General features: G+C 49.7%; 1 protein-coding gene across 1 annotated transcript; it reads left to right on the forward strand.

Moving 5' to 3' along the window:
- Window positions 1–4026: 4026 nt before the first annotated feature.
- Window positions 4027–12092, forward strand: Batf2 (basic leucine zipper ATF-like transcription factor 2). Its single transcript, XM_021151650.1, has 3 exons — window positions 4027–4141; window positions 6049–6153; window positions 10931–12092. The coding sequence occupies exons 1-3, from the start codon at window positions 4103–4105 to the stop codon at window positions 11618–11620; spliced, it is 834 nt and encodes a 277-aa protein (XP_021007309.1). The 5' UTR covers window positions 4027–4102; the 3' UTR covers window positions 11621–12092.
- Window positions 12093–13079: the final 987 nt, after the last annotated feature.

Genomic DNA, 13079 nt, shown 5'->3' on the forward strand with positions numbered 1-13079 from the left:
GGTTGGCTTGACTCACACACACACACACACCCGAGAGGGGAGAGAGAGAGAGAGAGAGAGAGAGAGAGAGAGAGAGAAATTACTTTAAAAATTAAAAACAACAACATCCCAAAGCCAGGCAGTGGTGGTATATACCTTTAATTCCAGTACTCAGAGGCAGAGACAAAGAGGTAGGTGGATAGGTGGGTCTCTGTGTGTTCAAGGCCAGCCTGGTCTACAAAGATCATCCTAGGACAGCCAGGAGCTATTGCACAAAGAAACCCTGTCTTGAACAAACAAACAAACAAGTAAAAGACTTGGTTATTAAAAAGCAAAACCCCCAAATCTTGCCCAGATGTTGACTTCTGCTGGGCAATGTTCTAGGCTGCTTACATATTTTGCTTCATCAAGTTCTTATTAACCCATTCTACAGAGGAGACACAGGAGAGTGAGTGGACGGACACAGAGCCTGCTTGTTCTCGAAGGTCCTCCCAAAGAGCTGTCACTCGGGAAGGCTTCCCTGACCTCCCGGACAGGAAGCGTCCCACACACCTTTGAGTTACAGACTAAGGCTCGACTTTCAGCAGGTCCTTTACGCAATATGAGAAGTCAAGCCAACCTCAGCTCCTTATCTTCCATGCACTTCAAGGGCCAAGGAAGCCAGCCCTAAAACAAGGGGTGCCCATCATGAGAAGATTTAGACCAAGAGATCCTTGTCCCTTCGCAGCTGGAGGCCTGAACGTCTATTGCCAGCAGGCGTAGGAGGACGTTGGGACCAAGCACCAACACATCTCCTCCCTGTGCCTCCGTTTCTCACAGGCTAGAAGGAGCCTCTAGGTGTGCAGGTCCTGTGGCAGCGAGACTTCCAGGGAAATGCTGGGGAGCCTGGATGTCTGATGTCTCCACATTAAAGCTGCCCGCCTTTAATTTGTTCATGTGCTGACGGAGCATCTGTTAGCTGAAGGCAGTGTTTGAGACATTGGGTCACTTCTGAGAGCAAGGCAGATACTTGCTTTGGACCTCAGGTACTAGGAAACCCCCAACTTCCACCCACCACCCTGCAGGGGTCACAGGCCCCCAAGAGCTTGACAGAGAAGACTGGGAGCTTGGACGAAAGAGAGATTGTGTTCTCCTTCCAGCTCTGCCTCCCTGGGGTGGGAGACCTTAACTTTCTAGGTTTTATGACCCCACCCTTCAGGAATGTACTTAATGTCTGTGTTCTCTCCAAATTCATGTTTCAAACACCAAACCTTCAGTTAGATAGTGTCACATGGCTGTAGTCGTACCAACTTCAGGAGGCCAGCCTGGGCTACATAGTAAGACCCTCCCTCAAAAAGAAAAGGAGGAAGAGGAGGAGAAGGACAGTGACGATGACAAACAGTAGTAGCAGCAGCAGCTGCTGCCACCACCAAGCATGGTAACTCACTAGGCAGAGGCATTACGTTAAGGCCAGCCTGATGCACATAGAGTCCTAAGCCAGCCAGGGCTACCTAGTGAGACCCTGTCCTAGATAACAAGAACACAAAGCTCTGCCAAATGATAGAACTTGGTGCTACACACCTGGAATCTCAGTGCTCTGGAGGCTAAGTCCAAAGCATCTCTGAAAGTTTAAGGCTAGCCTGGGCTACACAATGAGACCCTGGCAACCCTTGGCAAGAGCTCAATCTGCTGGTGTCTTGCTTTGGGGCTCTTCTACCTCTAAAGCTATGGGGAATAAGCACTGTTTAGGCCATCCAGGCTATTGTGTTGGTGTGAGGTGACGAGGTCCCTGACTGAGTGAGGGGTCAGGGCATGTGGTCTCACTGGTCTGGAAGTCCATCCACCTCTCAGGGAAGCTTGCAGGGCCATTTAAGGTTAAACATTACCCTGTACCCATCCCCGCCCACCACTCCCTCTCCCTTCTGAAGATCAAGCCATAAACACCTCCCTTTCCTCTTCCTCTGGAGATGTGGTCTCCCAGGAGGAGGTGCCCCTGTAGACTGTCCAGTTCTCCTGGAAGCCCCTGGTCTAGGAAGTCAAGGAGTCTAGTTAGAACTGCAGGCTGAAGCAGGGACACTGGGCCCTAGTCTTCTCAATAGGTGTTTTTTTGGGGGGTGACGTCATACCCAAGCTTCCTCCAGATTGTTCCCCTGTGGAGTTCACAGACGGGCTTAATGAGCCCCTCAGGTGTCGCATCCAGCCAGCGCCCTACCCTACCCGATGTCTGGGAAACAAAAATAATTCCAAGAAATGGGTAGCCTCATTGTACCAGGTCAACCCATGTCAGTCCCTGCCCCCAGGACTCTCAGAAGCAAGGTGACAGGGTCCTGCTGGCATGTCCAGTCTCACCGACCCAACAGTTTCAATTATGAATATGTCAGCGATCCTAGAATCCAGATCCACTGCAAGTCTCAAAGAGAAGATGCACCGGGCTGGGCAGTGCTTTCTAATAGGGAAGGGCTCTCTTCATCCTGTTCCTCCCTTCAAACAGCTCTGTGACTAGGAATGACTTTATCATCCACAGCAAAGGGATCACACTCAGAGGTATGGGCAATAAATTTGGTGGGTAGAGCACCAGGGCTCAGTCAAGTCTTTCATCTCTTAAGGCTCAGGCTGGCTTCAGGACCAGTTCTAGAGATGGCAAAAGATTCCTGTGTTGCATGACTCTGGTCATTACAGACATGACGACATGGCAGACACTACTAATCGATTGCCGTCTTTTTATTTTTATCTACTTTACATATTTATTAAGAGACACTGTCTCTTCTAACCCAGGCTAGACCCCAATTCTGTGTAGCCATAAATTGCCTTGTCCTTCTGGTCCTCTTGCCTCCATTTCCCAAGTGCTAGGATTATAGGCATCTGCCACTGTGCCCAGATTTAGCACTTTTTGTTTTTTAAATATAAACTTGGACATAAAGATTTCTTTAAAATTTTTATTCTGGGGGCTTGAGAGATGGCTCAGTGGCTCAGAGCACTGGCTATTCTTCCAGAAGATCCAGGCTCAGTGGCTAAGAGCACTGGCTATTCTCCAGAAGATCCAGGCTCAGTGGCTAAGAGCACTGGCTATTCTCCAGAAGATCCAGGCTCAGTTTCTAGCGCCTACATTTTTGCTTATAAATATCTGAAACTCTAGTTCCAGGGGCTCCAGTGCCCTCTTTTGGCCTCTAAGGACACGGGGCATATATGTAGGGCAGAGACATACATGCAAGGAAAACACTTGTATGTATAAATTAAATTTAAAAAGTTTAAATTCTTCATCATCAATGGGGCAGGACATCATCGTTTAGCCCTGGCTGTCCTGTAACTTACTCTGTAGACCAGGCTGGCCTTTAACTCACAGACACCCGCTGGGCTCTGCCTCCTGGGATTCGGAGGTGCACGCAGTCACGAGCACTATCACGCCAGCTCTGATTGTTGATTTTTTGCAGTCATGCGTCCAACATTGGTCTCTGAGAGTTTGGAGTGGCCGTGTTGTCGCAGTTCTTTTGTTATGCCTGGGAACTTTTATATTTTGAGGATTTTTAGTTCTTACTAGGTAGCCCAGGTTGGCTTCAAACTCATGAATGATTCTCCTGCCTCTGCTTCTCCAGTGCAAGTACCACACCAGGCACACCCAGCCCCAAGCCTGGAAATTTGCTCCACCCTACCCATATCCTTCATAGATAAGGAAACCAAAGTTCAGAGAAGGTGAGTCACCTTCTCAAAGCTGCACAGCTCCAGCGTGGACTGTGAACCTGGACTTTCTCAGAGACTATGGGGGCTCCTTCACGCACCCCACCCCCACCCCGCTTTTCCTCTAGGTTCTGTCCCTGGCATCCTGCCAGCCCTCTCCAGGATACCTTCTTGTTACTGCTCCCGTCCACCCTCCACCATCCTTCTTCCAGAGAAGGGGCCCAACCGGAAGGCCACTCATGTTAGGAAGTTCCACCCACGTGAGCATGAGCGTGAGCGAGCAAGAGCCAGGGATTCTGGGCAGCCCAAGGCTTTAGGAGAAACTGAAACTGGGTGTGCTAGGGGCGGAGTGGCCACTGGGGATTTAAAAAGCCACCACTTCCTTGGGCCTCCATAGGTCTCTGGGAGGGGACAGCTGCTGAGGGGACATCCAGGACCAGACTGAACCTCTGCTCCCCTTGCCTAAGCCATGCAACTCTGTAGGAGTAGCGCGCTGCCGACTGAGACAGTGAGTACAGGGGACTAGGAAAGAGACGCCATGGAGAGAGGCAAGGAAGGCTGCAGTAAGGTTACCATGATCTGTGTGACCTGGGAACTGGGCTGCACACTCCCATCTCACGGTTTAGTTCCTCCTGGGCACTGGAATGACTTCCCCGAGCTCACACTGCAGATCAGTCTCCAGCTTTGAACTTGGACCCTGCGTGCTTCCTCGAAATCCATTTGCTCTCACCTTGCAGCCTTTCCCAGCTCCTTCCCTTCTCTCTCTAGTCGCCCAAATCACAGCTGCCTTCTTTCCTCGATGACTCTGTCTTTCTCCAGCCTCTATTCTGGTCTGAAGTTTGCCCTGAGGAGGATATAGCCACAATCCAAGGGACATGCAGAGTCCTCAGCCAGAGTGGCTGGAGTCTTGCCTGAGGTGGAGTGACAGAGACAGGGTCCCACACTAGGCATTGACTTCAAGTTCCATTTAAGTTTTGTGGTCCCCAGGGTTGGAGGGCTCAGAGCTCTCAAGAGCAGTCCTCTCTGTCCAATGGACTCTCCATCAGTTCTAGGCAGCCACCCACTGCCCTGTGAGTGAGCATAGAGTCTTGTAGATCTCTTCTGTGCCAGGCTACTCTGCAGGTAGGTGACATTCCTGCTTTGTTTGAGAAAAGATCTCATGTATCCCAGGCTGGCTTCAAACTCACTATGTAGCCAAGTCTGGCCTGAACTAATCCTTCCATTACATCTCGCCATTTTGCCTAATTTAGTTTGTTTGTTTGTTTGTTTTGTCTCCTCTTCCTACTCCTCCTTTTTCTTCTCCTTTCCCACTTCTGTGCCCTTCTAGTTTTGTGCCTGGTGCATAGTAGATGCTTAATAAATGTTTGTTAAAGGATGGGGAGATAGCATAGTCAGTGCAGTACTTGTCTCATAAGCCTAAAGACCTGAGCTTGGTCCCTAGCATCCATTTAAAGCACCTGGTTAGGTGTCAGGCACCTGTAATCCCAGCCCTGGGAGAGGAGCGCTTGCTGACCAGGCAGCCTAGTCTTACTGGTGAGTCCCAGACCAGTGAGCGACTATAACTCACAAACAAACAAACCAGGTGGGGCCAGAGGGATGGTCTACCAGTTAGGAATGCTTACTGCTCTTGGAGAGGACCCGAGATTGGTTCCCAACACCTTCACGGGGCAGCTCACAACCAAATCACCTGTAACTCCAGCTCCAGGGGACTTAACACCTGCTTCAAGGGTACAGACACTCACATGCACACACAGGTCACCACATATACACACAACTAAATGAAACGAAGGCAGATGGCTTCTGAACATGAGTGATACTTAAGGTTGTCCTCCTACAGTGTACACACACACACACACACACACACACACACATACACAGAGGAAATTAAATGTTGTTTCAGTGAGTGCCAGCACCTTTAGACTGAGTTGGGGACAGGCACATGGGATCATATCAGACCCTGACCCTGCTGCCTTTGTGGGGTTGTGGGCTGGAAGATCATAGGAATGGCAGCTCACTCTGGGGTGTCTACTCTCAGCTTTTTTTCCTTCACTGTCTGTGGATAGTTGGGAAAATACCATGTGCCTCTGTTCTACCATTGAGATTATTACACTCAGAAGAAGTCAATGCTGACTTTTGAGAATGTGTGTTTGAGGTTGCTATGGTCTGGGTTCAAATCCCACCCTCCCTACTTATTATGTAAGCTGTAAGCTGGACACGGGGTTGGGCTGGCATTACTGTAAGGAGTGCAGTGTCTTCAGGAGGACTGTTAGAACAATGGGAGGGAGGAGACAGACTTTGGGAGAACAGGACTTCTCAGAGACTAGGCTTGAGAAAGACAACGTTCCACGTAGCTGATCAAGGTAGAGGAGGCAGGCAGCTGCCATGACCCCAGAACCTCTGCCTCCTTCCTCATAGGACCTTGGGGAGTCTCAGAAACAGCTGAAGAAGAAGCAGAAGAACCGACTGGCTGCCCAGCGCAGCCGGCAGAAGCACACCAGTAAGGCGGACGCTCTGCACCAGGTAAGGGATGCTCTCGCTCTTGGTTCACAAGGCTGAGTAACCTACACTGAAGAGCTCTTCTCTTTCTTCTTCTCTTTTAAAAACATGTACGTATATGAGTGCTCTATCTGCATATACACCTACATACCAGAGGAGGACATCAGATCATGTTATAGTTGTGAGCCACCCCTGCAGGTGCTGGGAATTGAACTCAGGGCCTCTGGAAGAGCAGCTAGTGTTCGTAGTAACTACTGAGCCATCTCTCCAGTCCCTCTTTTACTTTTTAAAAGTTTATTTTATTTTATGTGTATATGTATTGGTATTTTCCCAGCATATATATGTCTGTGACATCATGCTCATGAGTGCCAGAAGGGGGCAGAAGAGTCCCTGGGACAAGGGTTACAAACCTTTGTGAGCCACGGTGGGTGCTGGGAGTCTGCTCCCTCAGGAAGAGCAGCCAGTGCTTTTAACCAACGAGCCATCTCTCTAGGCCCAGAACAGAGTTTCATTTCATGGTTCTTAGGACTGGGAAGCAGTCCCAGCATGGCCCAGCATCTGCCCAGCAGGTAGTGAGGACCTCTTGTGGAGGCAAGGCAAAGCAAGCGCATGACATAGTGTGGAAGGGGTATGCCAGAAACATAACCCACTAGTGGATCAGCCCACCCTCCCCAGTGGCCTTCACGCCATAGGTCATCCACACTGTTCCCTTGCATCCATTAACTCGTGAGTGGATTAGTCACCCTTTACAGTAACCTTCTCTTACATCCCCCACGTTGCTTGTCTCCTGAGACTCCAGGTGCCAGTGGGGGGCACCAAATTGTCCCATTCCACTCTGCTTGCAATCACCTACAACAGGGCCTGGCAGAAAAAAAGAGACCTCACAATTTACTGTAGAGCCAAGGGCAGCGTCAGGATAAGGAGCTCTGGCAACCCACGGTGCGTTTGCGGGAGGACACATTCGCTCGCTCTGCCTGGTGTGACCGGGTTGTGGTGCTGGACAGCTGCTATCACTGAGCGGCATCTCCGGCACCCGTTATCTACTTACCTGTTTATTTATTTATTAGATTTTAATTGACTGTACGTGTGAAGGAGCATCTGTAGCACAGCATGCTTGTGGGGGCCGAGGACAGCTCCGTGAAAGCACTTTTCTCTTTTCGCGTTTGCATGGGTCCAGGGATCAAACAGGCCATCAAGTTTGTGTGGCAAAGCACCTGTCCCTGCTGAATCACCTCACGAGACTGGCTTACTTTGTATTTATTTGTTTGTTTATCTGTTTCTTGAGACAGGCTTTCTCTGTCTAGCCCTGACTCTCCCCTCACGAGACTGGCTTACTTTGTATTTATTTGTTTGTTTATCTGTTTCTTGAGACAGGCTTTCTCTGTCTAGCCCTGGCTCTCCTGGTAGATGGGGCTGGCCTGCAACTCACAGAGGTCTGCCTACTTTTGTCTCTCAAGTACTGGGATTAAAGACATGCATTACCATGCCTGGCTTATTTTATTTTTAATTATTTACATATGTGTGTGTGTGTGTGTGTGCGCTTGTAGGTGCCCATGGGGGTCAAAGATGTCAGAGATCTCTGGAACTGGAGTTACAGTGGTTGTGAGCTCTCTGACCTGGGTGCTGGGAGTTGAACTTGGGTCGTCTGGAGGACCAGTTCACTGTCTTAACCAGTGACGCTTCTGCTCTCTGGTGCTAGAATTAGAGGCAGGTGCCACCATGCCTAGTATATGTGCTGCCAAGGTTGATCTTAGGGCTTCATTTATGTCAGATGAACACTCTGCCAACTGAGCTATGTCCCCAGCCAAGATGCTTTAGAAATGCCCCCTCTGGGGCTGCAGAGAGGGCTCAGGCAGTAAGAGCACTTGCTGATCCTAAGCAACACCTCTGAGATTCACACAGTAAAAGATGAGAACTGACTCCTGAAAGTTGTCCTCCTACCCTCACACCTGCACCATGGTCGGATGCGCCACGTACATATGCACACACTAAATACATAAAAACATAAATAAAATATACTTTAAATTTCTGTAAAGAAAAGAAATGACCTTTCTGTCTTTAGAAAGCATTGTGCAAATGGGGCTGCTGGAGGCTCTGAGGCCTTTCCGAATGGAGGCCATGGCTGCCCTTGAAACTTCTCCTTTTAAAATGTCCACAGAGGGGACTGAAGGAGGCTGGGTTATTCAGACTTATAAGACATGGGGATAAAATTCTCTCTGCATCTTTGCTGTTACCAGCACCATAAGTGGTGTTTAGACGTGCCAGCTCAGCATGGAGGGAGGCGAGGCATGGATAGAAAAGCCTGGTTCGTGGAGTCACGTAGTACCACCAACCCTCTGATCTCCACACGTGGGTCATGGTGCACGTCACTCCCCACAAAATGTTAAAAAATAAATAAATAAATGAAGCACAGTCCTTGCATGGCAGCACATGCCCCAATGGGTTCTACTCCAGGAGGATCAATAGCCTTACAACGAGAGGTGGGTGGGCAGGTTGGCATGTTGTGCCTGTGATCCTAAGGCTTGGGAGCTGGAGTCTGGAGGATCGGGAGTTCAAGGATAGCTTAGGTTGTATGCAGCTCTTCCCCAACACAAAGCTGCATGTCAATGGCTGTCCTGTGGGTTTTCAGAACCTAGCACCCAGCAGAATAGAACTTAGAAAATGTTGGTTCAGGGGTCCCCACCACCTATGCGACATTACCCTGAATCCCTTACAGTGCCTTATTGGTGCCTTCTGGGGACCTGGAAGCTGAGCACTGGCCTTTAGCAGGCTCAATGTATCCAGAAAGAATGACCTTGAATTGCCCTATAAAGGCCATATCAAGAGCAGCGTGGGGGCAGGGCTCAGAGCATCCTGGCAGAGATGACTGCAGTCAGGGAGATTTCAGGGGGAAAGACAGGAATTAAGAGAGAACCTTGGAGCCCCACAGCAATGCATTCAGATCCCGGAGGCTTGGGAACCTTTAATGGCTTCAGTCCACACTCAGTGGCCTAGGCGGGCATGGTGACGCATGCCTGTAATCTCAGAATTTGGTAGGCTGAGACAAGGAGGAAAGACGGCAACAAGTTGGAGCTGAAGCTTAGCCTGAGCTATAGAGGAAGACCTTGTCTCAAAAATACTTGGACACAGGGAGATGTTCTAGTGGGTAATGAGAAGTTATTTCTCTGATGGTGAACTGAGCCAATTCAGGCCAGATTAGATGATATTAAAGGCAGGTTTATTGGAAAGCTGCTCTTGGTTGAGTTCACTGGCCCCAAGGACAGAGAACAGGGAGGTCACCAAGTGGGGGGAGGGGTAGAAACAGAAAATGTACACACGCAGAGAGGACAGAGAAGAGAGGGAGGAGCCCAAAAGGTCTGGATTATACAGGGAAGAGCCTGGGGGGGGGGGGGCAGTCCAGCCCCAGGGCGGGAAAGTTCAGGGTAGAGGGCAATGCCTGGTAGGGACTGAAGTGTGCTCGGAGAACCTGGAGGCCAGAGCTGCTTTGACAGGTAAGAACCTTTGTTGTAGAAAGTATTTAATCTCAATCTGGAGGTTTCTGCCCTGCCTTTAACCATTCAGTTCCTGGATAAAAGACACACGGCCTTTATATTTATAATAAGCCTTAATCAGCAGTAGAGCTGGGCAGTTATCTACCTTCTATGCTGTTATGTCTACTTCCCTATCAATAATCAATAACCCAGAGATGTGCTTTGCTATGCTCCATAGCTGCTATTAATTACAGCAGCCAGACCTCGTGGCCATGTTTTGAAATTTCTTACCCCTCACATCTTCTGCTTTCTCCACCTTCTCCCTCTTCTCGTGTTCTCAGATCCCAAGTCCGGAACACCAAACCCTGCCTATCTCAATTCTGTCCAGCTATAGGCTATAGGTTTCTTTATTCACCAATCAGGGATAACTTGGAGGACAAAATCACATAGCCTCACTTGTCCCTGGAGGCACCCAGGCCTGGGTGGCAGGGGTGGGGGGTGGGGATGAGGGCAGAATTTAGTATTAAAATACATAGCAAAAGATCAAACCTCAGCCTTGCTTGTTTTTGCAAGCCCTCCCATCATGCTTTGCAGCTTTGCTGTGCAAGCATGAAGATCAGATCTCTAATACCATGTTAAAAATGCTGAGTGTGACCGGGCAGTGATGGTATATGCCTTTAATCCCAGCACTTGGGAGGCAGAGGCAGGCAGATTTCTGAGTTCGAGGCCAGCCTGGTGTACACAGTGAGTTCCAGGAGAGCCGGGGTTATACAGAGAAACCCTGACTCGAAAAACCTAAATAAATAAATAAATAAATAAATAAATAAATAAATAAATAAAATGCTGGTTGTGGCCACCTGTGCCTGTAGCTGCAGCATTAGAGGCAGAAACAAGCACATCCCAGGAGCTTGCTGGCTACAATGTCCAGCTCCAGGGTTATCGAGAGATCCAGACTCAAGGGAGAGCAAGAGAGGAAGATACCCAATGTCTTCCTGTTCCCTCCTTATTTGTTTACAGTAGCCCCTCCCCAACCAAACAAAGACCCAGTCCAGATCCACCAAACAAGAATACTGTGACTGACTGGGCCAATGAAGTGATGGGGTGGGGGTAGCCAGGTGGAGATAGATACTGGGCAAGAAATGGTGCTTCTCAGAACAGCCATACTGGACTCTTCTGGCAAGGTCACAGCTCAGTAGGGATATGGGGTAGGGTACAATAGCCAAGAGATTCTCTCCGGACATTCATATCCTAGAGCATACCTCACAAGCAGTGAGAACCCCAGATAGTATCCTGATGCTGACATCTGTCCCTGCCACCTGTTTCTCCTCCAGCAGCACGAATCCTTGGAAAAACAGAACCACGCCCTTCGGAAGGAGATCCAGGCCTTGCAGACTGAGCTGGCAGGGTGGGGTCGGACACTGCACTTGCATGAACGCCTGTGCAGAGTGGACTGTGATCCCTGCCCTGTTCTGCTGCCCTCTGGATGCCCAATCCAGGCCAAGCAGCCCTCAGGACAACCTGCCCCTCATGAAGACAATGGCTGCCAGGAACAACTGGGCCTGTTCCAGACTCCGGGCTCCTCTTCCCGAGCCCAGCATCTCTCTTCAGGTCCATGCTATCATGAGTCTCCTGGCCTCCTCCCATCCCTACTGCCCTCACTGGCCTTTGACCCTCTCATGGTGAGGACACCTTTAGCCCAGCTCTCCCCCAGCCCTGTCCTGTCTGCATCATCATCTTCTGGCTCCAGCCTGCCGGGGTCTTTCTCTAAGCTTGATGCCCTCATACCCAGCCCCCAAGACCAACTGGCCCCACCACAACCCCTCAGGCAGGAGCAGCCCACCAGTGGGAGGCTGGCATCCTCTGACTCTCCAGCTGCTCTGGGACCAGAGTGTCCACAGAACAGAGAGCATTTGCCTGCACTGCCTGGCTCCTCCACTCATTGGCAGAAGTCATCTGTGGCTCCTAGCCCACAGGCCCTCATGGCCTTCCCCCTGCTTTCTTCTGCAAAAGTCCACTTCTAGCCTATGTCTAGTGAGGGCCTGCCTTACTTGAGCACCTAGGCAGCTCCATTTCTGTTCTTCCTGAGTTACTGAGTGCCTACCACTGTGGACCACACAAAGCCATCCTGTCCCTCAGCACCGCAAAGGATGATGGAAGGGCCAAGTGCAAGAACCTTGAACCTGGCTGGAGCATTGCCTGTACCCTCCTTGGCAGCACTCCCAACTCTGCACAGTACCTGCACACCAACATTGGGCTCCCCCAAAATGGCTCCTTCATGGCTCTTGGGACTACTGGGGCTGTGACAGCTAGGAGAGTAAGTGGGACCTCTGAAAGGGAGGTCACTTGCAGCACCCCCAGTGCCTCCAGGTCTTCACCAGGTTTCCACACACAGAACTGAGTGAGGCGGTGTGTGAGAACTGGACCCACTCCTGGATCAGAGCATGGTTCTTGGCACATAGGATGGTAAATAAAGTGTTCCCTCGCCTCTTGAAATATGTATATGTATATGTACAAATGAAAGAACTGGGTGTAGTGGTGCACTCCTTTAATCCCAGCACTCAGGAGGCAGGGGCAGGGGTAGAGACATCTCTGTGAGTTCCAGGATTGCCTCATCCATATAATTCCAAGACAGCCAGGGTGGTATGGAGAGACTCTGTCTGAAAAAAGTGAAAAGCCAACAAAATTATGTGTATGAGCGGTTTTGCCTGTGTGTGTGTGTATACATACAAATATATATAATATATATGTGTATATATATATATATTATATATATATATATATGTGTGTGTGTGTGTGTGTGTGTGTGTGTATGCACCACATGCATAGTTTGTCAGAAAAGATAGCATTAGATCTCCTGGGACTAGAGTTACAAATGGTGTGAGCGACCAAGTGGGCACTCAGAATTGAACCTAGGTCCTCTGCAAGAACAAGTGGTGTTAGCCCTGAGACAACTTTCAGGCACATAGACTCTTACTGTTGAAACCATGAGGTCTTCAAAAAGTAAGAGTAGACTGGATGATGCGCAGTGGATAAACTGCTTTCCATGAAACCTGCTGTCGGCATTTGAGCTCTGGAACGCGCACAGCTGGAGGGAGAACTGACTCTACAACGCTGACCTCCACACTCTCCCAGCAGCCTTTCCATGTGTGTCCCCAGCCCCAAATTAATTTTACTTCTTTTTTTTTTTTTTGAGACAGGGTTTCTCTGTATAGCCCTGGCTGTCCTGGAACTCACTCTGTAGACCAGGCTGGCCTCGAACTCAGACATCTGCCTGCCTCTGCCTCCCAAGTGCTAGGACTAAAGGCGTGCGCCACCACTGCCCAATTTTACTTTTTTAAAGAAAAAAACAAAAAGATCTAGAATCTTCAGAGAGGCTCCTCATGGATGGCCTAACCCAACCTGCTTCCAGGAGCATTGGTGAGGGACGAGGCCTGGAATAGGCTGGGCACAGGGGAGATGCTCAGTGGGTAAAGCCCTTGT

This window comes from Mus caroli, chromosome 19 (assembly GCF_900094665.2).
Source record: "Mus caroli chromosome 19, CAROLI_EIJ_v1.1, whole genome shotgun sequence".
NCBI classification, from domain to species: Eukaryota; Metazoa; Chordata; class Mammalia; order Rodentia; family Muridae; genus Mus; species Mus caroli.

Bases quoted from the DNA above. Each gene is read 5' to 3' on its own strand.
- Batf2 (XM_021151650.1), top strand. From the start codon at position 4,103: ATGCAACTCTGTAGGAGTAGCGCGCTGCCGACTGAGACA. The intron at 4,142-6,048 runs GTGAGTACAGGG...CCTTCCTCATAG, and splicing joins GCGCGCTGCCGACTGAGACA to GACCTTGGGGAGTCTCAGAA. The intron at 6,154-10,930 runs GTAAGGGATGCT...TTTCTCCTCCAG, and splicing joins AGGCGGACGCTCTGCACCAG to CAGCACGAATCCTTGGAAAA.